This window comes from Anas platyrhynchos, chromosome 1, assembly GCF_047663525.1.
Source record: "Anas platyrhynchos isolate ZD024472 breed Pekin duck chromosome 1, IASCAAS_PekinDuck_T2T, whole genome shotgun sequence".
Classification (NCBI taxonomy): domain Eukaryota; kingdom Metazoa; phylum Chordata; class Aves; order Anseriformes; family Anatidae; genus Anas; species Anas platyrhynchos.
The window spans coordinates 152,331,718-152,357,184 of NC_092587.1; the positions used below are offsets into that span (position 1 = coordinate 152,331,718).

At 43.4% G+C, this 25,467-nt stretch overlaps 2 protein-coding genes across 2 annotated transcripts in view; one reads left to right on the forward strand and one right to left on the reverse strand.

Annotated features, from left to right (window-relative positions):
* Positions 1-25,467, reverse strand: part of UBAC2 (UBA domain containing 2) — an 86,534-nt gene that overhangs the window by 53,454 nt on the left and 7,613 nt on the right. The window contains exons 3-4 of the mRNA XM_027443585.3: positions 24,180-24,299; positions 23,651-23,757 (exon numbers count right to left, since the gene is read on the reverse strand). Of these exons, the coding sequence (XP_027299386.1) occupies positions 23,651-23,757; positions 24,180-24,299 (227 nt within the window). The remainder of the gene's footprint in view (positions 1-23,650; positions 23,758-24,179; positions 24,300-25,467) is intronic.
* On the forward strand, positions 18,020-22,366 carry GPR18 (G protein-coupled receptor 18). The gene is made up of 2 exons (XM_038173445.2): positions 18,020-18,207; positions 21,050-22,366. The coding sequence occupies exon 2, from the start codon at positions 21,094-21,096 to the stop codon at positions 22,057-22,059; it is 966 nt and encodes a 321-aa protein (XP_038029373.1). The 5' UTR covers positions 18,020-18,207; positions 21,050-21,093; the 3' UTR covers positions 22,060-22,366.

Sequence of the window (25,467 nt, forward strand, 5' to 3'; positions counted from 1 at the left end):
ACCTAGAGCTCTTCCCAAATCAGTTTTCTTCAATATGCTCTGTTGTCTTCATGATGACCCATCGTTGTTAAAAACTTGTGATGACCTTTTCCATGTGACAGGCTGGGCTGTACAGATCTGGATCTCGCTCACCCTTTTCAGAGATAAAGCAGGCAGCTGACAAGTAGGTTGGTGTGGCTTACTCGTTATGAGGACCTGAATGGAGTTCTACAGACAAAGAGGGGCTGGTCTCTATTTGGAGGGTGACGTCCAGTCAGGATATTAAAAACTGCTCATGGCAAAATGATAGTATACCTTTCATCTCAAGACTGAGGAGTCCATGGCTAGGGCTGCTGCTGAGAAGACTTCGATGAGACCATGTGAAAGGCCACATTTCCTTAATTCCAGTAGATAAGCAAGGGTAAATAGAGGAGCTCATGATGGGGAAAACAACTTGAAAGAAATCACCATTTCACAAGCCTCTTCACTAAGTTAGACCAGGCGGACTCCTCTTTGCTGTTTCTTACTGGAAAGACATGATTACCTGGGACATCTAAAATTCAGGCAGCAAATGGAAAACATTTTAGATCCAGGTGAAGATCAGCAGTCCTAACAGAAAGCAGGGGAGCATTCTGGGTTTCCAAACAGAGAGATTCATTAAGTTGTGAAACCAAACCCACCAAAGCCAAGCCAAGCCTTTATTTTTGGAGTATTCAAAGCTCCTGGAAAGCTGACAGAAGAGACATAGATATCTTCAAATGGGTACTGCTTCCTGGTAGGACTGGGACGATCTCACATTATACAGTTTGTTGATACACAACACGGTAATAGTATGGTCTGTAAATATCTAGGACCATATTGAAAAAGTAGGGGAAAAAAGGGGCAGGGTGTTTTCCTTTCCACCGTGTCCACTGCTCAGGGGCTGGCTGGATATCAGTCTGCTCGGAAGAGGTGGTGAGCAACTGCTTGTGCATTGCACGTTGTTTTTTTTTCTCACATGTTAAACTGTCTTCATCTCCACCCATGAGTTTTCTTGCTTTTACTCTTCCTATTCTCTCCTCCATCCAACCGGGGAGGAAGGAGTGAGCAAGCAGAAGCGTGGGTGTTGAGCTGCTGGCTACTATCAGTCCATCGCATAGGTCTACCTGGAAGCTTTGCTCCAAGACATTAATCTATAAACCATACTCTGTGTCCAGAGGCTAGTTCACGTGCTCACTAACCAAGCAGGGACACAGCTGAAGTTATCCTCTACATTCACACTCCTTTCAATCACCCTTTGTACCAACTCATTGATTTGGTCATGAATCTGGGGAAAAACTGCCTCAAGCAAAAAGAGTCATGAATTGAGACAGAGTTTAACAGATGAAGGGGAGGGAGGGGGGGAAGTGAAAAAGTGATTCAAAACTGGTAGCTCACCATCACCTGCCCAGAATTAACATCTGGTTTGTGAATAAAATGGAGCTAAACCTGCAAACCCCTCACCCTGAGTCTGGCCGAAGAGGTGCACGCTGCCATCTGCACAGTGCAAAGCAGGAGCCTCTTCACGGGTAGGCGATGACCGACTTCCACGTATGCAAAAAGCTTAATGGGAGCACGGCTGTGGTGCTGAGAGAAAAGGCCTCTGGCTGCTGGAGAGCCTGTGTGAGTTTCAGGCACTGAGTGGGGACCATTTATGTACATACTCACCTTAAAGCCTGACGAAATCAGGACTCTCTCAGGTGGGAAGGCCTGCACACTTAGCTCCATGCCTACTGTCATGAAGGGCTTTTTTTGTTGTTGTTTGGAGTGGGAAGGACTTACAGGAGCGTAGCTGGGCCTGCATGAAACTGCAGAGGGTCCAAGTGTTTCTCCTACTGTAAGAGTAGTCTAGGACACAGGTAATAGAAACTGGCCCTGAATTGTTTAAAAGGGTTGAAAATTTCATCTGTAGGGCTGCCAGTGACACCCTGTCATAAGGGGAGATCCCTGGGAGGTGGGCCTGAGGTATCTCCACTGCTGAAACCTCTCTCATGTTTTATTTGGTAGGGAATGTGACAGAGCACATAGAAATAAAAACGATGAATGACGGTGGGGGTCGAAGGGCACACCTTAACTGCCTCTGCCTAAGCCTGACAAAGCTGTACAGACATCGACTCTTGCACACTGAAGAAGCACACATGGCCAAGTGAAGGTCCATCACATGAAAAACCATGCAACAGACATGCATGTTCAGCACAAGAACATTAACTTTGTTAAATTACCTTTCCTTTAGCTAAGAAGGCAAAGCTAAGGACTACTTCTGCAAATGCTCAGACAGGTTCTCCCAGCCACCCTGGGCTAGAGGATATAGAAGCCTAAGTGGAAGTCTGGAGATAACGAACACAACCTCCTGTGGCTTTCAGCCCCAGCAGAAGAGAACAGGTATTGCCCGAGGTGCAACTGCTTCTCTCTCCAACCTCCATGCCTGTGGTACAGAGCAGAACCCAAGACAAAGCTCAACAGTTTGCGTCTTAGCAGTGTATTTCTGTGCTGTTTTGATACACAGGAGGTGAATGGATGCCAAATCACCTGATTCTTGGTATCCTCTTGGTGATACAGTAGCCTGAAGGCTGAGGCTATGCTACAAAGTGAACAGAAGTCAAGACGCAACCGCTCTCTGAAGAAAAAACGAGGAATTGCTGTTTGTGTAGTAAATGCTCACAGTTCCTCTTTCTCCTCCCCGCACCCAAACCCTTCCCCCCCAGCCCAAATACTGTCTTGGCTTCCTGCAAGGTCTGACTTTGGCCTTCCTGAAGTAGATGCCTGATCTTTGCATACAACAATCCACAGTCCATCAGTGCGTCTGGTCCCCTTTTCAACTCAGACAAAATGTTAATTAACACCTGTAGCCCCTTGCAGCAAGAGGCTCCACAATTTAACTCCACCTGGTGTCTCGAGCCATTTCCTTTCGTTTGTGACACCTGCCAGTTTCATTTGAAGTCCCCTGCTTGCTGTGCTGGAAATGATTGAACATGTTGCCTCCTGATTTACCCTGTCCACATCGCACACCATTTCACAGACATGCATCAAATCCCCTTCCTTCATGTCATCTAAGCTCTTCTCCTGTGAGCAGGCAGCTCAAAGCTGTTGGTTGTGACATCCGAATTACAAAGAGAAGGAAAAAAAGGCAAGCACACAGAAAGAAGGTAAACTCAGCTGTGTCAGGGCTGGGTGGCAGAAGGGAGCAGGGTCTCTATGTAGGCACAGGGAGATCAGCAGTGTGCTGACCCACTTTACCTAACGCAGCAGCACGCAGGTGAGTTTCAGTACCGGGATCCTGTCTCATGACTGCCAAGTTAGGATCACGTTGCTTAAAGGCATTAAATGAAGAAAAATAAGTGGAAAAATAAAGAAAAATCACCTGGCTTGACACAGTCCTGACTAAATTTCTACTCCCAAGGTTGGACAAGACGATCTCCTGAGAGCCCTTCCAATCTGCATCCTTCTGTGGCTGTAACAGATTTGGTCAAAACTTTGATTAAGTCAGAGAAGATTTGATTAAGTCATAGAAAAAAGCAGCATGAAGCTCACTGGCCTTGTGGTAAAACTAGCAAACAATGTAACTTAAAAATTTGTCTACTATTGTACTCTAAGCTTTTATGCTGTTTCTGGCATTCTTTTGTAATACAAAAAGGTCAAGATGCCATTGGCCTAGATTTCTTTCCCAAAAGCTACATTCATTTTTTTTTCTCAGTGCAAAAATAAGAGTTTCTCCTCTTCCTCTTTTCTTTTCCTCAGTTGTGACAGATGTTGTGGAAAGGGCTAAATTAAAAAAGCAAGCTTTGCACCTGTTCTGAAGGCAGCAACATTTGTGGTTATCCCATCCTCTCCAGAAAAACATACAGACCCTTATAGCATGCACAGGGAGAATTATGTTCCTCCCTCTAATAAAGCTAGACGTAGCAGTTTCATCCTTCCTGTGGCATGTAACTTTCGAGGGAAGTTGTGGTTAGTAAGCAGAAGGCACTCTAATGCAGCCTACTTTAAATATAGAGATGCTGAAAATTGATTATTCTCAACGTGCCAGCCTACAAATCAGCCAGATAATGCTTTAGCAGCAGCTGCTGCTACTAAGCAGTTAAGAACCCAGTGAAACCTCCACACTGCGATTTCTAACTATGGGAAGCTAGAATAATTCTGCCTAGATGTGACAATAACAGATCGCCGTGTCCAGTTGGACAGGAAGAGATGAGGCAGACTGGCCAGCTGCACGCACGAGGCATTTTTAACAGAAAGAGATGGAAATGAAAACTCCTGACAATTTTTCTGACTGCAGAGGCAACTGTAGGACACGTTTTTTTGTTAGTGCTGTTGTTTTGTCTCAAAAAAAAAAAAAAAAGAAAAAAAAAAGTACAGTGGAAGCTATTTGAAATAACCAAAATGCTCATCAAATCTTACGCCTTCACTCAGCTGAGCATAATCCAATTATTTTAAGTGTGTCCGGGCTACCTAATAAGAGAAATACATAGCAGTGTTAGTTATGCTAAAAGAGGGATAGAGGGCAAAGTTTCAGGTTCATAATAATCTAGATAAACTACAGGGTGTTGCCATTATCTGTTTTTTTCTGCTGTATTAAGACACTATCACTCTAACTCCACGAGAGCGTTAAGTTGTAAATCCACTTAAAGCCTGAAGTGATACATTTGTTTTAGCAATATTTTCTGGTAAAACAAAGAGAAAGCCTACTTTCTGCCTTTCCATCTATAATCATTTTTATAAGCCTTTGGGTTTTGTTCTTATAAATCTATGTTTTTTTTTAAAGTGCTTCTCTGTTGTTATGTTTGCACACCAAGGAGATGGTGCTTCGGGCCATGGTTAAGTGGTGGACGTGGTAGTTAGGTGGTGGATGGTGGACTTGAAGATCTTAAGGATCTTTTCCAACCTAAATGACTGTGTTTCTGTATCTCTGATACCTGACATCTCATGATCTCTCCTCGTGGCTTTGTTCTAGAGAAAAAACAACGTGAATTATCAGACAGGATATCTAGCAAGAGATCCATAAGAACACAATACATTGTATGTCAGTAACAAACACACGGCCTAGAAGAAAGCATCTCAGTTCTGTGGAGAAAAACAACAACAAGCCATCTGAGTGTGCTGGTATAATTGATGATGTTAGCATTAATTGCATTAAATGAAGGATCTTTCATCTCTAACTCCTCCTCAACCCACAAGCTAGAGAGGAAGCTTCGATACTGCCGCTGGCAAGCTGAACTTGTGACCACAAACGCCAGGAATGGCTGCAAAGTGAGCAGCTTTCAATTCTGGGCACAGCCAGGCCACCTCTTCACCCTCCTGCCTTGCTTTTCTGCTGCAGTGTTGCGGCCATGCAGCTGGTACCCTCATCACGGCCTTGGCCGTGAGCAGTCTCTGCTACAAGAACACCACAAGAGCTGCCCATATGCAAACCTTCGCTGCTAGACAGACCAAGACACAGACAACCACAGACGGAAAGCCTGAGGTCAGGGAAATGTCTCCTGGTGTCCAGACTGATTTTACTGCCTCAATAAAAGGCCTCTGTGCACTGTCTCCTGTCTTCTGCTGCATGCCTAAGCTGATTTTGGAAAAACTGATTCCCCTGGCTACATCCTAGTGAAGTGGTTGCTGCTGAGGAGGAGGCACTTACCGTGCAGCTCTGCATCTCCACTCGAACAGCCTAGCACCACCACCACCATCGTATATTCCTTTGCAATGCTGCTGCTTGCAAATTGCTACTGAAATTAAATGACTAATGATTACAACATTTTTGGAACAAGTATCAATAAAGAGTTAGCACCATCGTGTATTTTGCACTGGCGCAGGCTGCCCAGAGAAGCTGTGGGTGCCCCATCCCTGGAGGTGCTCAAGGCCAGGCTGGATGGGGCTTTGGGCAGCCTGGGCTGGGGGGAGGTGTCCCTGCACATGGCAAGGGGTGGGACTGGGTCATCTGTAAGGTCCCTTCCAACCCAAATTGTTTTGTGATCCTGTGATTTTAAATATAGATGAAGCCTCTTCACCACGTAGCCTACGTTATATATACAAGGGGAATTTATATTTAAAATTTTAATCAGTCTTCCAAGACAGAGCAACTCTTACTAGCTACTTTATATCCTCTGTCAAAATAGGTATGATTAGCAGGGCAAAATGATGGACTTGAGCCCTAAAGTTACTTCTCAGAAATCTGATTGTAATGCTCTTTCACAAGGTGTCACTTTCTAGTGACAAACAAAAAACAGGAAACAAGCGTGCCTCAATGGCCACAGACACGCTCGGTAGAAGAAGTTTTTGCCACTGTCTCTTCACAGTTTTGTCCAACTTCGTCAGTATCTCAAAAAAAAAAAAGAAAAAGGTCTACGTAAATAAGAACTATGATTTATGCTCCATCCAACCCAACTGCTCAGAACAGGACCACCCCACGCAGAGGACGATGACAGCAAGGAGGGGGTGGGGAGAAATACCGGGATGTATCAGCAAGATGCACCCAAAAAGTACAAGTTCAGGTCTTAAGTGACCTTTGCTTAGAACAGCAGCGCTTCTCTGATCTGTAAGGTACCAGAAAATGAGCCTTAAATCAAATTGCAAAAGTAACTTTTATAAATAATTAGTGTTTTATAAAGAATTAGTGAACCACACAACCACTCACCTCTGTCTGCCTCACACAGATAACCACGACTTAATCTAGGAGTACCCAATTAATAGTGTAATCAATCAATGTATGTGTACTGAATGCATATTTAGTCAATGTATGTGTAGTCGATGAATATTTAATCCTAAATATAGTGTATAATCGTAAGCGTACTGTCCCATCACATGAAACACCATACCCCATTTGTTCTAGGGCCGTAGCTTTATCAATGAGGTAAGAATAACAGAGCACTTTGTCCAAGGGAGTGTGACAAGGCAAGCCCTCACTCAAGGCTTCACTGCTGTCGCTGACGGATGAATCTGTGCCGTGAGAAAGACCCCGTGGAAATGTTTTGAGCTGAGAGCTGGTGAAACTCACCACAGACAGGATCTGCGCCACGTGCTGTGCCCTCACAGGTCAGCCTCAGGCTCTATCAGCTCGAGGTTCCCAGCATCAGAAGAGACGTCAGCTCGCTATCAGCTTTTCTGGGCTAGTAGTAAATAGTTATCTGCCTTCTTAGTGTCTGTGCCTTTCTTATAGGCCTCTCCTTGGTGCACAACCACCCTGTACTGCGTTTATTGCTTTTCTAACTGCAACACCAGGAGGACAAGAGGCGAGTTGCAAAGTGGAACTTGGTAGAATCAAAGTGGACAGGGGAGGTTCAGGTTGGCAATGAGGAGACATTTCTGCTCAGAAAAAGCAGTCAGGCACTGGGACGGGTTGCCCAGGGAGGTGGTGGAGTCACCGTCCCTGGGGGTGTTCAAGGAGAGGTTGGACGTGGTGCCTGGGGACATGGTCAGTGGGTGACACTGGTGGTAGGGGATGGTTGGACCAGGTGATCTTGGAGGGCTTTCCCAACCCTAATGGTTCTGTGATTCTGATTCTACAATAAGGCTTTGCAGAGGGGAACACAGAAAAAAACACAAGCAAATTAGTGGTCATGGAGAACGTATCAGTGAGCTATCCAAAAATTTGTAACAAAGATTCAAGCAGTGCTACCTCTGAGAGAAACTGAGAGAAAGCAGTGCTTGTAAGAAAACACAAAAAAAATAAAAACAGGCAGGAGTGAGGGTTATCAACCGAGTGCTCAAAATCCTATCAAAAAGCACAAGTTTTGCACTCTTGCTATCTACCCCCCTTCTAGAGAAGCTGGCTACGTGGAGAAACAATTTCTGACTGAATTTTTAAATTAATGTAGTGTTTAAAAAGTATACAGTTGCAGACTGAAATAGTGTGTTTTTAATTCACTAAGTTTTATATAGTAGATGATAATCATCAATTTATCTTTCCTCTTCTCTCAGTCTCACTTTAAAAAGTTGGAGGTGTTGGTACGAAGCAACCCTCTGCAGCTGCAGCCTTTCCCAAGAGGCAAAATAAAACTAAACCAAACTGTTTTACCATTCCTGTTTCCTCACACATCAGAAGAATGAAGGGAATTGCTGCACCAAACCACATTCCTCCCTGATCTGCTCCCCCGATGGTGGCAGACAGGTGCTAAACCGCTGGGAGATGCGAGCAGCCTCCCAACAACCTGCCTGGCGCACAGGTCCCTTCGTCACAGACGCTGGCTCTTCTCTGAAGCCACCCAGTTCAGAAAGCTGTGTATTTCCTCACATTCCCAGCTGCAGCTCGGAGATAGGTCCAACATCTCAGCTGGCACAGCTTTGTGTAGGGCAGAGATTTGGGCTGATAAGGGCTTTTTGGTCTCTTCTCACAGTTCTTGAACACAGGGCCTGTTGGATAGGTTGTAGTGTTCTGCCACCCTCCTCCGGCTGAGGTTACAGCCTCTACAGCACCCATGCTTTAACCACAAGCATCCTAGCAGTCACCCCTGAACCCTGGGGTACAGTCATGGAGGGAGAAATCCCTCTACTGCCTTCCAACCGCAGGTTCCCATTGCTATCCATGCCCTGGTGCTGCCATTCAGCCACCCAGAAGTGGGAAGGCTCAAAAAATTCAGCCTGTGCAAAAGGATCCCTACAAAAATTGAGAAATATACATTTTTCTGTGCATTTCTTTTAACATTATCTCCCTATAACCGCTGCCTGTAGGAAGTCAGATGACTTGTGCTGCAAGTGGTAGATAGGAGAGCACAGGCTGAGGCTACGGGCTTGCTCCCTGAGCGGCGGCGTACACGTGAAGCAGCTCCCCCGTGCATGAAAACTGCACCTTCAGCAGGTGCAGCAAAGCCACAAGTGTTTTCTTGCCCATTCCTTCAGAAGGCTCCGGTAGAGGGGTGGAGAATACAGACAGGGAAATGGTATTTTGAACACACACCACTTTTTCCATTAGGCAAACACAAGTCACAGCGCTCGGTTCAAAGTCTGGGTGGCTCAAGCTCCCTTACACTGATAACCTATCGCTTTGCATTTATAACATATATATTTTAAACCATTACTCTGTCCCTTCTGCCCCATGCATTAAGGTCTTCACAGTTCTCCCAACACTCTAAATACACTAGGTCTCATTTTCTGATCCTGTCCCCTGACCTCAATTTCTTTTCACTATTACTACTTATTATTTACTGAGCAGAAATTACTTTGGTGGAGGTGATTGGTACAGATTGCAGACCCAAAATCACTGCTGTGCTGTGCGGGTGTGGGAGCCCTGGCACAGGCTGCCCTGAGAGGCTGTGGGGTCTCCTCCTTGGAGAGCTTCAGAAGCCACCTGGACATGGTCCTGGGCAGCCTGCTCTGGGTGGCCCTGCTGGAGCAGGGGTTGGATGGGATGGCCCCCAGAGGTGCCTTCCAGTCTCAGCCTGAGTGGACAACTTTTCATTTATGATGGACAGCTACTTCAAGAGGCCCTCGAGCAGCATATAACCTTAAAAGTGCAACCTTATACTGGGAACAGTCCGACTGGTAATGGGGATTGGCTTTTATCTCTGCATCTAATGTATACATTTTTGACATACATTAATAGGATAGGACATCTTTCACACCTTGTGTTGATCCCTGGCTTTAGCTCATCTTTGCTTTTTTGCCCCAACAACAACTCTGTAAATATTCTAAGGCCCACGGCAGGAAACCATTTAGCTTGTTCATGACAAAACAGAAACGAAATAGAAAAGCTGCAGCAAAGAAGTGATTTCTTTGCAAAAATACTTCCCCATTAAGACCACCAAGCAACCTTTTTTCCCTTTTTTTTTTTCCAACTACAGGCCAAGGTGACTGCAGCAAAGTGATGACTAAACAGAACGGGTACATTCAGTAAGCATAAAATAAAAGCTAAGAGGAAACTTTAAAACAAAGCCATACCAAAACTGTTATTTATACATAGTCTGCAAAGTCCTTCAACTCTGAAAAAAAAAAGCACATTCTAATTTCTTAATACTGTAGTGAAGCAATCACAGTAGTTTTCTTAATGTAGCTATATGCACTGTCTTGTCTCTATTTGTTTGTAAAGACTCGACCACGTACCTGTGCCTTCTCAGAAAACCACTGAACTCACTGAATCAACTTTTGTCCACTTCCTTGGCAAACCATTGAGATTTTCTTTCAAGTATTTGTGACTGCAAGGCCTCCTTTGTGAAGTTACTCAATCTCCTTCGCTGTCCTAAGACAAGGATCTTATACTCAATTTTACAAGAACACCCAACAGACACGGTATCTCCTCATACGAATAACAACTCCAGCTGAGTATTTATCCTTCCTTCTTCCTTTTTTCCCCCTACCCCAATCAAAAACCAATTATCCTACAGATCTGAGGAGAGGGAAGAAGATTCATGGACCACCATTAGCACGATGGCAGTTCATTCCTTGATGGTGAGGGATATTCTGCCTGCTTTATTACAGGATACCACATCCCTAAAAAAACAGCTTCAGAAATCAATCCATGCTCGCAGCAGAACTTCTATGAATATCATACAACCGATATTTTTAGGATGTATTGACTGCTTCAAGACTGTTTTCCTTCAGATCAAGTAACCTGGGGCACTACCATTAGTGAGTCGTGTCACAAACAATAGCCCAAATCATCATTTGTTCAGAACTGTTTGGCACAGACGTCTACAATTAGCTGCAGGATTTCCTTCTGAATCCCAGGGGGTCTGCCACTTTCCTGTCTTCCTTTGCTGGGGTTGAACATGAGGAACAAACAAGGTGCTGCAACTTCCTGAAAGAGGAAGGGGTAAAAAAAAAAAAAAAAAAAATAGACCCACCCCCCAAAAAACAAACCAACCAATAAAAATAAGAAAAGAAAATATCCATTCCAGAAAGGACAGAAAGAAGAGATGATTTTCTTAGAGCTGACCATCCCCAGGCAGACTATAAATAACCTTCAAGGGTCAACTATCCGGCTAGAAAGGAGGCTTTCTACTCCCACCAGCAAGAAAGAAGGAATCATTCATTTTCATGAAATAATTTAAACTTTCAGAACACAAACACCCACTCCTCCAGAACAACAGAAGCGCTGCAGTAAGAAAGTTGTTGCTGTTGCATCCAATTTTGGTAGAGACACAGCAGACAAACAAAATAAATCAAATCCAGGGGGTTGATGGCTTTAAAAGAATGAGATTGTTTCATTTTTTAATATTTATCCTTATGTTAGATCGTATCTCGAGAATAATGTCAGATATGGTTCAATTTCTTCTTCCTCCACTAGGTGTCTTCTGATTCTCCACTTCTCCAGGGTAACTTCAGACAACGCCCAGTAAGGACATACTCACCAATTCATTCTCAGAATTGCATTTTATTGTCCAAAAAAATAAAGGCAAGGAGACCTGTTGCAGGATGTGAAACGTAACTCTTCAAACATCATCCGAATTTGCAGTTCCAGAGCTACAGGAATGATCTAAGCTGACATACCACAAAGTAATTCCCTTCCACGGGAGGGTCAAAATGGTTTTCAATCTTTATAACTGGTGTTCCTGTACAATTGGCAGAGTACTGGGGGTGGATAAAAGAATTACTTATACCTGTTTTTTGGCTGTTCTACAGATCTGCTGCTACACGAGCTGAAGATCCATAGATGGCAGCATTGATGCAGTAATTAAACTTCACCACACCATCGGCCAAAATGCATTTCACATAGCTGTTTCTCACTGGAGGCTAAACCCCATTTCCAAACGCCAGAGATCTCAGCACCTGGCAGTGTAAGAATCAGGCCATGAGCCGCCTGGCAGGAAAGAAAAGCCAGGTTTGAGATCACTACCAGAAGGTAGCGTGCCAAGTGCTCACACAGTAATTATGAAGCTTTAAACCCTTTCATCTTGGAAATAAACTCCATCATCAGACAGCAATGAGCACCGTGAGCTATGGGCAGCTGCTGTATTTCTTATGGTTACCTACACAGGCTGTCAAAGCAGAAAGAAGGTGGCACACGGAGTTGTCCCCTGCCCCTCTGCCTTAACTGCCCTTCCTTCCTCCACTGCACCTCATCCAGAGCAGGTTGCCCAGTGCCATGTCCAGGTGGCTTCTGAAGCTCTCCAAGGAGGAGACCCCACAGCCTCTCAGGGCAGCCTGTGCCAGGGCTCCCACACCCGCACAGCACAGCAGTGCTGCCTGGGGCTCAGAGGGAGCCTCCTGGGGTCCAGTTTGTGCCCACTGCCTCTTGTCCTGGCACTGGGCTCCCTTGAGCTCACAACTGGGCACAACTCAGGATCTCCTGCTTAACAATTTACCAGATGTTCTAGGACTAAAATAAAATGCATCACTCCCAGTATGATTTGGACGTATAGGATTAAAGTATTCAGAAAATGTTAGCTACACAAGTCCAGGCTTAGCTTTACTGGCTCTTCCTCTCGTAATGCCATCTGTAACAACGCAGAAACTGAATGCTTGCATTACTGAATTTCAAACCCATGTCCTGCCTTATTCTGCTAGGCTTCTTGTTGGGATAAATCTCGTTAGTTCCAGAGCCTTACCGAGAGAGATTTGTAGTTGTAGAGTTAGTAAGCAAGTACCGAGTCCTCTGACAGGATCTGGCTCTGAACATACCTGGGATATGACAGATGTTGTCCAAGCCTAAAGCTTAAACACATTTAAACGAGCAGCAAAGAATGGCACACTGGTAATCAGCCCTCACCATGTATTTGTGTAGCACACCTGCACTGGCATTTTTCACACAGTATTAACACGCAAACAAACCAATATGACAGAAGGGCAGGTCTGCAAGCCAGGTGCAAAGTCAGTCATTTCTTGGACATCACCTGCTAGCAGCCAGCTCTGCTGGCCTCCTTTGCCAGCTCCCAGCATCAGTTGGATGTGTCCCAGCGCTCAGGTCCTGCTCTGAGCATGTTCACACTCACTTCTCCCTCTGTTTCCCTCCAAGAACAGCGCTGCACAACCCTGCTTCGTGCAGCCCCACTGCTACATGGCAGGAATTGGGCTGCTTTGCCCTGTCTGGGCCATCAGCACCAGCCCCTTCACCCTCTGCAACACCTCTCACCTCAGCTCCAGCCCACCCACAGAAGCACGCCAAGCTCCACAACCTCGATGCGTTACCGTGCTCCTTAATCTGTGCCAGAGACAGGTGGCATTGACGGAGGAAGACAGAAGTGCCGGCAGACTGTCACTTCACGACAGCGAGCTACCTGCCAGGGCTGGGCAATGCCTTACGGAGCGAGGTGTCCTTGCACTGAAAGGACAGGGCTCACCCTAATTCAAAAAACTCATGCAGCTCACTCTGACTTCAGGTACTTTGGGTTAAATGCTTCACTGACATGCTAAACCATATAAATCATTCAATTTATGATGGTACATACCCAGGGTAGGAACTGAGCAGAGGCTGTCCGAGCTCCTGAACTCTGGAGGAGTCAAAATGGTTTTCCCTGCTTCTGCACCAGCCTCCATAAAAAATCCGAGCACAAGCAGCTCTCCACAAAGAAATTTCTCTTGAAGCATTAACTCTATGCCTGGGAGGCATAGCAAGTCTCAAAACAGGATTCCTACGCACCTGAGACTTTTAAGAGCAGTTTAAGAGTAAAAACATCACACCCCATATACTTAATCCGGAAAGAAAAATTGAAAATGGTCTTTGAAACAGTGCTGAACTAGCCTACTGCAGAGCTCCTGACAATACACACAGATTTTCTGAAAAGCTGAATATTCAGGCAGATTTTAAATAACTACAAAATATTTGTCATGAGAAATCTGCAAAATTTGGAAAGGAAAAAAAATGGTTACTACTGCAACAGAAAATTAGTGGAAAGCAGAACACAAAGACAACATTTTAAGAAACTTGCCAACAGCAATGTGAATTCATGGACAAGCTTGGAGATGCTTTGGTATTTGCCATGAGGTAATGTGTGACTACATACGTGGTGAGACTGCTGCTGTGTAACAAACCGCTGTCTCTAGTCTGCTACTCCACTGTCAGACATCTAAGAGATGCAACTTTCATTTCAGTAGGTTTTGGAAGCACTGCTTCTTTCACAGGTTGGCACTGCTGAACAAAGGGACTGCAGGTCTGATGCACTGTGTGCTTTTAGGGTGTTTAGAGACAGGGGATGTGTCCTGGTTCTTTGAGAAAAGGAGAAGAAAAAAAATCAAAAACCTTAGGAGAAATATGGAGAGACAATTTCATTATTGATTTTTTAAAGGAAAAATCAGAAACTCCTTCCTCAAGTCACACCAAATTCCAGCCAAATACAGATGAAAAAGCAATATCTGACAGTGACCAGATGATGTCAGGCAGAGCTAACCAGGCTGCAGCCCTCTTCAGCTCTGTTTCCCATCCCATCAGCAACGCTGCACGCAGTATTTACTCACTCACAAGTTGCTGAATGAAGGAGGAGGGATAGCTACACCACGAACCAGCCTCAAAGTCACATGTATATGGCAAATCTGGAAACAATTGCAACACATACACGCATTTAGCACCACTACAACTTTTAAGCAGTAGTCTATTCCTAACCTTCACCATACTACACAATATGGGAATTAAAAGCGAGGCACAACTTCATCAAGGTAGAGAGCAGCAACCCAAAATTGCATTTGTGAGCTCACCCAAAACGTCAAGCTGGGAAGTGAACAAACTGGCACATGGGACAGAGTTTCTTCCTGTACCACTGGCTGTGCAAGAAGCTTCAGTTCTTGCTTTTCTGTGGGTCCAAAGGGTGCAAAGTTCAGAAGGAATAGGTGAACAGAAGCTTAAGCCCGCTCTTCAGACCGAGCTGAAAAAGAGAGGATTTTTTCTGCTCCTTCAGGTGCAGAACTTTACTGTATCAGACGGATAAAACTTACATTACTTGGGAAGTGGACAGGCAACACACACACACTGCTATACCACGAGTAAAGCACCAAGAAAGATAAAGCAAGCACTACACCGCTCCTGTAAAAGCAACAGCATGAAGACAACGCCTGCAGCGTTGCACTTGCACATATTTGCAAGTGATGAAACTGATTTCTTTTAATGTTTATAACCTGTTGGTGAAGTCAGGGTAGCAGACCACATGTGCACCCCGCCTTACCCTCAGACATGAAGCACGTTGGCTTGGCTTTGAAATACTCAGAAGTAGCTTTAAGACAAAATAATGCAACGAAAACCACCTTTTCTCCCCAAACTTCAGAACAAAACAAAACAAACAAACAAAAAAACAATCCTGGATGGAACTGAGCGTTCAGTTCAGTAAAAAGAGGAGCAGTGGAAGTACTCACCCTGCTGAGGGAAACCAGTGCCAGACACTCATCTCTAGCTGACAAACGAGCACAGAATGAGCAGAAAACACAAACAGCAGCAGGTGCTTCCTACAACAGCCACCAAGGCAGCAGGGGAACGTAACGCAGCAGAGGGGCCAGCTACCTCTCTCAAACCACAGTCAGTGCAACTCTTCACTCGGGTGTTCCTGTCCCAGTGCTTACTCCTTTGCAGCTGCAGCCACCCTGAGCCAGGTGGCTGTGCCTGCTGCTCCTCTGCAGGCTGTGAAAAGCCCGAGTGGAAAGCTCAGGGAAGCTCACATGCTATGGGCCATCAGCCAGATGGCTGAGGTGCCACTGAACTCAAGGTGGCTATTGTATGGAAACTGCCAAGTTACATCCAGGTGCCTTCACAAGGCACTGCCTTCACTGCAAGGAGCTCAGAAGTCAGAATTCAGCCACGTTCTTCAGACAAAATTAGACACAGCTATAAAATGTCCTTTCAACCCTCCCTCAAGAAAAGAGGGACTTCACTGCACACAGTTTTTCCAATCCCAGCCTCAACATCTGGCTAGTTCGATCCAAACCTGGAATTAATTTGGTACTCCCTCTTTAGCTCTGGGGGCTGCTGTCTCGCCATTTGCTCCTTCGGGTACACTCCCGGTGCAGCTCAGCTTGAAAGGACATCAGGAGTTTTGTAGATTAGTTATCAAAAAAATCAAATGCTCTCATCTGCAAGAGTTTAAAAGCCTCGTTATTTTATTTCAGAAGCTACACTCTCTTTTTTAAACCTTTTAAAAATATCCGTGTCACTGAATTTCAATGAACTTTCACTAAACCTGCAAACAGTATGAGTGACTCATCCTTCTGGAGCATGCTCCACAGTTGTTATGCTAACGGTAAAGCCACTTAACAGTTTTCAACACTGGTTAGACTTCAGATGTTCTCTGTAAAATACAGCTTTTTAAGATACTCCTTAAGCCTAAAATATCAAGCAATGCTGAACTATTTCTATTTCTATAGGATGGACTGGGCAGGATTGCCCAGCCAAACACTCATTGACAGGTCTTTGAAATGAACAAATGAACACAAAAATAAAGTTTGGTACAGAATCATAAAATCATAAGGGTTGGGAGAGACCTCCAAGATCACCTGCTCCAACCATCCCCCTACCACCAGTGTCACCCACTAAGCCATGTCCCTAAGCACCACGTCCAGCCTCTCCTTGAACACCCCCAGGGACGGTGACTCCACCACCTCCCTGGGCAACCCGTCTCAGTGCCTGCCTGCTCTTTCTGAGCAGAAATGGCTCCTCATTGCCAACCTGAACCTCCCCTGGTGCAACTTGAGGCCATTCCCTCTAGTTCTATCACTAGTTATCTGTGAGAAGAGGCCGACCCCCAGCTCCCCACAGCTTCCTTTCAGGTAGCTGCAGAGAGCAATGAGGTTTCCCCTGAGCCTCCTCTTCTCCAGACTAAACACCCCCAGTTCCCTCAGCCGCTCCTCACAGGCCTTGTGCTCCAGGCCCTTCACCAGCTCCGTAGCCCTGCTCTGGACACACTCCAGGGCCTCAGTGTCCTTCTTGAACTGAGGGGCCCAAAGCTGAACACAGTACTCGAGGTGCGGCCTCACCCGAGTTCACATGAAAAGTAAAGTATCAGTTCACCTGAAAAGTAAAGTCCAAATGTTTAAAGATATCACCCATCTACACACTGAGAACTACACCAAAACCCATCCTGTGGCTAGTTCAGCTGTCACAATGATCTGTGCACTACCACAAACCCATCCAACAGAGATAAGTTATGTGACTCCAGGACAGAAGGTATTTCTCCCAAAAGTTACTTTTAGCACTGGGTGAGGATCATCTCCCTACATCCCTCTTACAGTCAGCGAAGATGACAGCCCCACAAACAAACCTGACTCTGGCTACCACTGAGCTGCTGGACTTGGTTACTTCTGGCACCACGTGCACGTGCTAGAAAATTCTTGACTGCACGTCAGGGGGAAACTGAAACATCGCTGCCCCCTTTCTCAACACACATCTCTTTTCACTTCATCTGCGGGGGAAAACGGAGGCAGCCAGAGGTAACAAGCTCAGCACAGCGTGCTGCCATGTCCTCAAGACTAACAGAGACTTGCTGCTGCTGAGCGCTCTACAGAAACCCTGGAGTATCTCCTTCTCTGAATGTTTTTTTTGAAAGGTTGGGTCTTTTTTTGAGCGGACAGAGAGAAAATACAGGGAATCAGCCCTCCTTAGCTATTAGCCATTGTGAATATTCCCATCCCATCTCGAATGTCTATTGTAGTGACACAGTTTAATGATCTTACTCCATTTTAGTAACAACTAAAAAACCTCTTCGTATGTCATTTTTCTGCAAAGCTGTTAAATAAGCATGTTCATAATTCAGAGAGCAAATAAAATACAGAAACACTGCTGTTATGTTGGTAACACGTGGTCAGTACAGATACAAACCAAGCTACATATTCAAGTGAATCAAACTTCTCATTTCAACAGCAGGGAGTTGCTGTCACTTTCAGGCTGACTGCTGTTCAAGGCAATATAAATAAAATGGGGATTTCCACAAAGCAGACTGCAGTCTGCAGAGAATACTTTAGCGCTGTGCTTATTCGAAATTTTTACATAACCAAGATGTATATTCTTGCAGTTGCCTTTGTGTACAAGCATCAACCCCCAAAATGCTTGCATTATACCACAAATAATTCAAAATTTTAAAAGAATATATAGTACAAAAGTCTAACCTGACTACACTGGAAATGTTATAAAAGGCACCAGAACTATTAGTTCACACATACTGCAAGTTCATACATATGTATGTGAAATATTCACAAGCAACATTTATGCATGACCAATAAAAAAGCTCTGAACTGGCTGGACTGCGTCACTGCTTCCTGCCTGCAAAGAGCTATTTTAGCATAGTGAAGCTGAGCACAGAAGAGGAAGTCCAAACCTTCTACAGATTCGGGGCTATGAGACGAGCATCGCTGAAGAAACTCTGTAGTGCACAAAAGGTAAGTAACGAACCATTATGTAGTACCAGCAAAGTGACTCGGATGTTAGTATGGTGCTAAGGTAGACTCCTTTCTTCAGAGGCTGAACACAGGCTAATATTGTAGGACTAATGAATAGAAATGTAAGTTGTTAATGCACTTAACACCTCTGAATTATCAGCAGCTTTCTATAAATAACATTTAAAGCAAAATGAATGCATTTGCAGAAACAGTCCCATAAGCGCTGTTGTTCAGGATTTTTACAATAGATTTAAAAATCTTTAATGAAAACAAATATTTGTATTTACTGGTAATATACTTATTTATGCTTTTAGTTATTAAACATAGTCATTTATTAATCTATAATCTTGTTGCTTGATCTCTCTGTGATTCCCTGGAGGCCATATCCTCCTCATGGAAATGTGTGAAAGTGTAAGGGATACGCAGAGAAAATAAAAGGGGATGGGAGGTTTGGACAAAGAGGTACACAGACGATCCTTTAAACAGAATCACTGTTCCCTCACTCGTAGTAAAAATCTAGAGGAAAAGAATTAATTCTGATTTTGTCCTGAAAGTTTGTGTTCTTGTATGTAGCACCCATACGGGCTTTACGATTCATGTTAGTCGTTAAGGACCTCAGCCATAACTGAGAAACTAGAGCAGGTTGAGAAATTGAGAAACTGTATGGACAAACATCAGGTCAGTCACTCAAAACTACACCAGACACCTGTACACCAGCAATTCCAAGGAATTCGGCGAGTGCTTTTATCTATAGAAGTGTTCCCATTATGAAATCTAACATCTAGAGCAGAACTGTCCAACCGCAGGCACCTGAGGATCTGCTTGGGCATTATGACAATGCTGATACGCATTTAAACCCACAATGTTTGGAAACACCGACTTCAACAACTAAACCAAGTTGTAAGACCTTGCTGTTAGAACATGTCCATTCTTTGATGCATCTCAAAATTGGCACAACCTTGAAATAACCTGCAAATAAGCCACAGGTTTTCCGGTTACAAGCTTGAGTCAGATTCAGCTTCCCCTCTTCCCATCAACATCAACCTGCAGGTCATTTCAGGAGCAGGACCTGACTAAAAACTACTACAGTCACTGCAGGTCCAAAAGGGAGAAGAGCAAAAGCAAAACCCACGTTACTTATTAACACTCATCTATAAAGAGTAAATTCTTCTACCTGTCCTAATATTAGTGCTCAGTTTACCTGCTAAGTCCGTCAGGATCTTGGTATGGGTAGTAATCACAAGAGAAATCACAAGGAGAAGAAGAGGATTCTGAGGATTTGCTGTTGTTGTTGTTTTTAAGTTTATGAGGACTTTAACTATACACATATTTAAGATTTTTTCGCATTAAACATTAGCACATGTTTATTATATGCCTCACACAGCCTTGCTGAAATAGCTGGGGCCATGCTGTTTTGAAAGGAGGTTTCTCAAGCATTTCCAATGGTGCCAAACTCTTAAAATGCATTTTTAAGAGTTTAAATGGTTTTTTTTCTAGCAATATGTGGACAATTTTAAGTAACAGTAATAAAAGTGGGACAGTATGATCAATAATATTTCAACAGAGCTACAAGCATGTGCTATACCCCAAGCAGATGCTGGTTCAAACCATTATAGAAGTTCCTATAGCACTGTGTAAAATACCTGGTAGGCACTGCAATGAAAGCACAGAATATAGGAGGTGTAACAGTGAGCTTCTGTTTAATGCATTCTCCACTCTGGGGTGTAAAGCTCACAGGAACCATGCATCATTCTTCTCTTGAGAAAGCTGTGGTGCCTACATGCTGCTGTAGGAGTTACGTAGCTGTTTGTCACAGGTAGGAAGGTCGGACAAACAACAAACTCACTCTTTCCTTCTCCTCTTCACAAAGTTGCCACAGGGTTGGGTAAAGGGTCAAACAGGACAAACCCTCCCATGCAAATTCACAGAATGGTGATAAAACCGAGAGACAGGAAAGTGGAGGAAGGGTGGGTTAACAAAAAGCACCCATGCAACCACCAAGTACGTTCTGGCATCCTCAAATAGCTCCAGAGCAAACCAGGGGACAAGCTCTTTCTGCCCTCAGAAGCTGAGCTTGCACAATGCCATTTCAGATTTCAAACTCCTAGCTGAAGGAAGCAACGCTGCTGCCTCTGGGGCAGCTGGCAAATACCTACCTCAGCAACCAACTCTTCCCAAAAAGTGCTGTTCACACAGGCGCTGGTTGGAGTTTGTGCTGCTTCCCATCTTTTCATTTTGTTTTAAATGGGAAGGCTATAAACCTATTCATCTCGTCCGTATGTCAGATGGCTCACTCTGAAGCCCTGGGATTAAATACTTTATTCGAACCTACAGAGCTATTGAGATAGCTTTCTAATGGCTTTTATGAGCAACAGCATGCACCTATTCTTTTGGGATCTAAGTAGTTCCCACACAAATAAAATGCAAAGCAAATACTTCATTTTGCATATCCAAATGTCACTACATGCCGCGCTCCCTTATTTCTTTTCGTAACTACTCATTAATTTTTCAACAGGGGCAACTTGAAAAAAAACAGTCTCTTTAGAAAATAGCTCTCTTACTTCAGTCACAGCTGTTTCTATCTAATTATCAGCTACTGAAGCACATTCAAAATAGTTGGGCAATCCTGACTTTCTCATTCCTCTGAAGGAATTCAGCATATTTCATTAAAACCAGCTTATCCATACTATTCCTCACAAGCCTGGCAGTACACAAACTTTCTTCATGGCATGGTATGGATCTGTAGTCATTGTTAAACCCCATCCTACGAAAATCCCCCTTTGTTTTTAAAGACAGTTTCTGCTTGTCTGAGAATAATTTTTCCTACTTGATCTATTTTCAGGGTTCTTATGGGGTGCAACAACTGTTCCTGAATTCAGTTACAACATGATGCCTGGAAATCACCACCCTGAAGAATACAGGATTGCATCACTGGTCTTCTACAGCTTTATATTCACAGTGGGATTGTTAGTGAACGCCACCGCACTATGGGTTTTCAGCTGCACTACCAAGAAGCGAACGACGATAACTGTATATATGATCAACGTGGCGCTGCTTGACATGATTTTTATATTTTCCTTGCCTTTTCGGATAGTCTACCACGGGAAAGAAACATGGCCTTTTGGAGACACATTCTGTCGGCTCATCAGCGCTTTGACTGTATTTTACCCAGCCATTGCTCTGTGGTTGCTTGCTTTTATAAGCGTAGACAGATTTATGGCTATTGTCCAGCCCAAGCACGTCAAGGAACTGAAAAACACAAAAAAAGCTCTGCTGGCTTGCACTGGCATCTGGATAATGACCCTTGCAACAACTTCCCCACTGCTGTTTCTACATTCTGATCCAGACAAAGCCTCGAATTCGACCACCTGCCTGAAAATGCTCGATATCATCCATTTGAGGGAAATAAATATGTTGAACTTTTCCCGATTGATATTTTTCTTTCTGATTCCCTTGGTTATCATGATGGGGTGTTACCTCGTCATTATTTACAATTTTATCCGTGGCAAGACTTCCAAACTGAAGCCTAAGGCCAAGGAGAGATCCATAAGAATCATAGTTACTCTGATTGCTCAAGTACTCGTCTGCTTTGTGCCCTTCCACATTTGCTTCGCCTTCATGATGCTGCAGAACGAAGACACAACTTACAATCCCTGGGCAGCCTTCACCACCTTCCTCATGAATCTCAGTACCTGCTTGGACGTTATACTGTACTATATTGTTTCCAAACAGTTCCAGGCTAGAGTCATCAGTGTGATCCTGTATCGCAACTACCTTCGAAGTGTGCGCAGGAAGAGTTTTCGAACTGCAAGTGTAAGGTCACTCAGTAATGTGAACAGCGAAATGATATAAAGAGAGGAAAACTGGGGGAGTTTTGTAGCGTAAACAAGTGATTCTTTTCTCAAATTCTAGCATTTTGGCTACACTGAAAAATGTTCTGTAGCCAGAAATAAGAGACGTTTGTTGCACTGTATGAGAGACGTAGAATTATAATGCCACCTCTTCATATTTGCTCAACAGCTTCTGTAAATCTGAAATGAATTAAATCCTAGTAGCTGTGTGAAACTGTCCACCACTTCTGTCATCTCAGAAAACTGTGAATATTGCCAGACAACAAAAAGTGACTATTAATGTAATAAAACACAGACAACACTGAAAACCTGTGATGCAATGTATCATACATTGTTACATTTACACAGCCTAACAATCACAGAACAGTTGCATATCCCACACTCCTAAAATCAGCTTCATTCTGTCAAGATCAATACGTCAATATGATTAAAAGAGGATGAACACGGAGGAAACATTTCTTTCACCTAAAATTTTCTTTGACACAGATTTCTGCTAACTGACAGCAGCTCTGGCAGTCACAGATAAAAGCACGGTAGTTGAACTGTTCATTAGTTCCCTGTGGGTGTGATGTGCACATTAATTACACTCTGCTCTTGTACAATGTATCTTTTTACACGGATTAAAACATTGAGTTTGTCTAGACATACTAGTAGCTTACATCCCAGCTAAAAACCATCAAAGTAGCAAACATGGTGAGTAACTGCAGCACTAGTCAAGCTTTAGACTCCCTTTGAATACTCACATACTACAAGAAATGTATTTTTCTAACATCAAACATACGCTTTTTCTTCCTCGTTAAATCAGCCTTTAGCTACTGTCAAGAGTCACACCAAAAAAGTAAAGATCAGAAAACCTGGTATAGTGTTTGGTATTAAAAATCTTGCTCCATGAGCTTTTATTGCTACCTCAGAGCATGCAACACATGGGAACTCAAGTCTTATGAGGCAGGCTCATCTTGCTTATCAGAAACGTAACCACAAAGGCTCTGCAAGCTCTACGGTTCTACCATAGCACATACACCTCCTATTATTAACTGCAGAAATGTCAAATATAGGTTACACAAAACTCAACCGCTAAGCACCTTAAAGCTTTAAGAACTTCACATGCAAACAGTAAATGAAATCATGCGCTCCAGCACTCAGGTTTTTCAAAGACACATATGAAATACCTGTATGAAGTGCATATAATTGTGTATGCAGTTAAAAATTAACATAAATATATGAATTAGAGTTATCTTTTTATTTAAGAAAGAAATCAGCACTAAACTGATTTCAGTTTTCAGGTTTCCTGAACAGAACGAAAATAACTATGGCAATAATTTGTGCGTTGTAAGCCACTTTCCGATCATGCTGACAGTAGATCTGGGCCTAACACAATGGATACATCATCAAGTGTTTTGAACAAGTTAACCCCAGATCACAACTGCAAAACAAATGTTGGAAAATGTACTAGTTATACCACAAACATTTAAACCGTAGTTCAAAAGAGGACTACATTTAGGTTACACAAAGAAAGTTTTTTAATTAAAATGTGCACCCAATATTCCCTTAAAACCATGCCTCAAATAACCAGTTCATTAGGAGTTACTTACAAACCAGAAGGCAAGCTGCTGATGGTGATGCCAAATACATACTGAGCAATTTCTACCAGGAGAAGATCAAACAAAGCTGAGAGCATCCAAGCACCCAGTAAAAAGGACTGGAAAAAAAAGTTTGAATTGAATTAATTCAACGGTTTAAAAATAAGAATTTAATATATCTCTTAATACATAAGAAAAGCACTATAGTAGTTCTACCAATACAAACAATTTTTAGCACAGCGTATATTCAGATCTAAATGTTTAGGTACTGAAGAATAAAAAAGAGTTTGGTTCCAAAATCAAATTCTATGGGTCTGATAACTTTCAACTGATACAAACTTAGAACGAACCACTGATCATAACACGTTACAAATATAAATTTTTACTTCAGGAAACCCAATTCACTTTAAAACCTCTTAGCATATATTTCCATACAAAATATTACTAATAAAAATTGTAATATTAATCCAATACGACAAGATTCTGAACAGCGCAGAAAACAATTTCTGTTAAAACAAAACAAAACAAAACTGGAACTTACCGAAAATTTTCTGCTGCCGTATCTTCTTTCAAAAATTCTAAAGTTGTAAATGAGCAGACTGCTGCAGAATGTGTCTTTCAGATCAAGACATATTGCTCTCCCACATACAAGTCTCCAAATCTAGAAGGTTAAACATTGCCATGTTAAGTCTCTCTGTCCTCACAGAATTCTTTAGAGAGTTTGTGCTCCGAGTGAATATACATGTAATACTGAAGTCAAAATAACAGAAATGTAGTGCAGCACGTAAGAAGGAAAATAAGGGACTTGAACATTAAAGAGTTCAGGAAGTCTGTTCAAAAACAAAATGTTTTCAAGGAAGAGGTCCACCTGCTAAAACAAACCTGCAATTTTAATCAACTCAAATTTTCATGTCCCTACTTCACATTTGCAAATAAAAAAGAAAATAACACGCAAATTGCAGAGTTATAGAAAAAAATATTTTTGAAGTGAGCTCCAGAGACCATCTAATCCAGTGTTCTGCCCTCAGTAGGTCTAAGTAGATCAGCTTGCTTGAGGCCACATCCAGTCAAGTCCTGAACATCTTCAAAGATGGAGGTTCCTCAACCTCTCTTGGCAACTTGTAGTTCTTGGTCATCCCCATGGTTAAGAAAAAAAATAAACCAAATCCTTTTATCTAGGCAAAATTTCCCATGTTCAACTTGTGTCTGTTACCTCTTGCTCTACAGCAGTGCACCTCCAAGTCGAATCCAGCTCCAGCTTCTCAAGCAGCTACTTGTAAGACAGCAATAAGGTGTCTCCTCTCTGCCTTCTTTTCTCAAGATCTGGGCACAGCCAGTTCTCTCAGTCTCTCCTTCTATGTCACATACTCCAGCGCTGTCTTGGTGGACACACTCCAGTTTCATAGAAACACAGAGCAGCAGAGGTGGGAAAGGACGTCCCTGTAAGTCAAGTGCTGTAGCCTCCTACTGTATTAGTGGCCTTCCAGTAGACTCTTCCCAGCATAATACTCAGTTCTACCTCATGCTCACAAGCCCAAAACAAAGGACAGCACTCCAGATATGGTCTCACCAGGGCTGAGTAGAAGGGAAAGATGGCTCCACTTGACCTCCTTGTGATGGCCTTCCTACGGCAGCCCACGATGCTGTCAGCCCTTCTAGCCACAGTGCTGCATTTGCTGTCTCGTGTTCATCTTGTTCTCCACTGAGACTCTCAGGGACTTTTCTGTAAAACTGCTTTCCAGCTGGTCAACTTTGCAGCTTGTTCTTTGTGTGCCTGAAAATGATTTCTAAGAAGATTTGCTTCATCACGTTCCCACGGAATTTGGTAG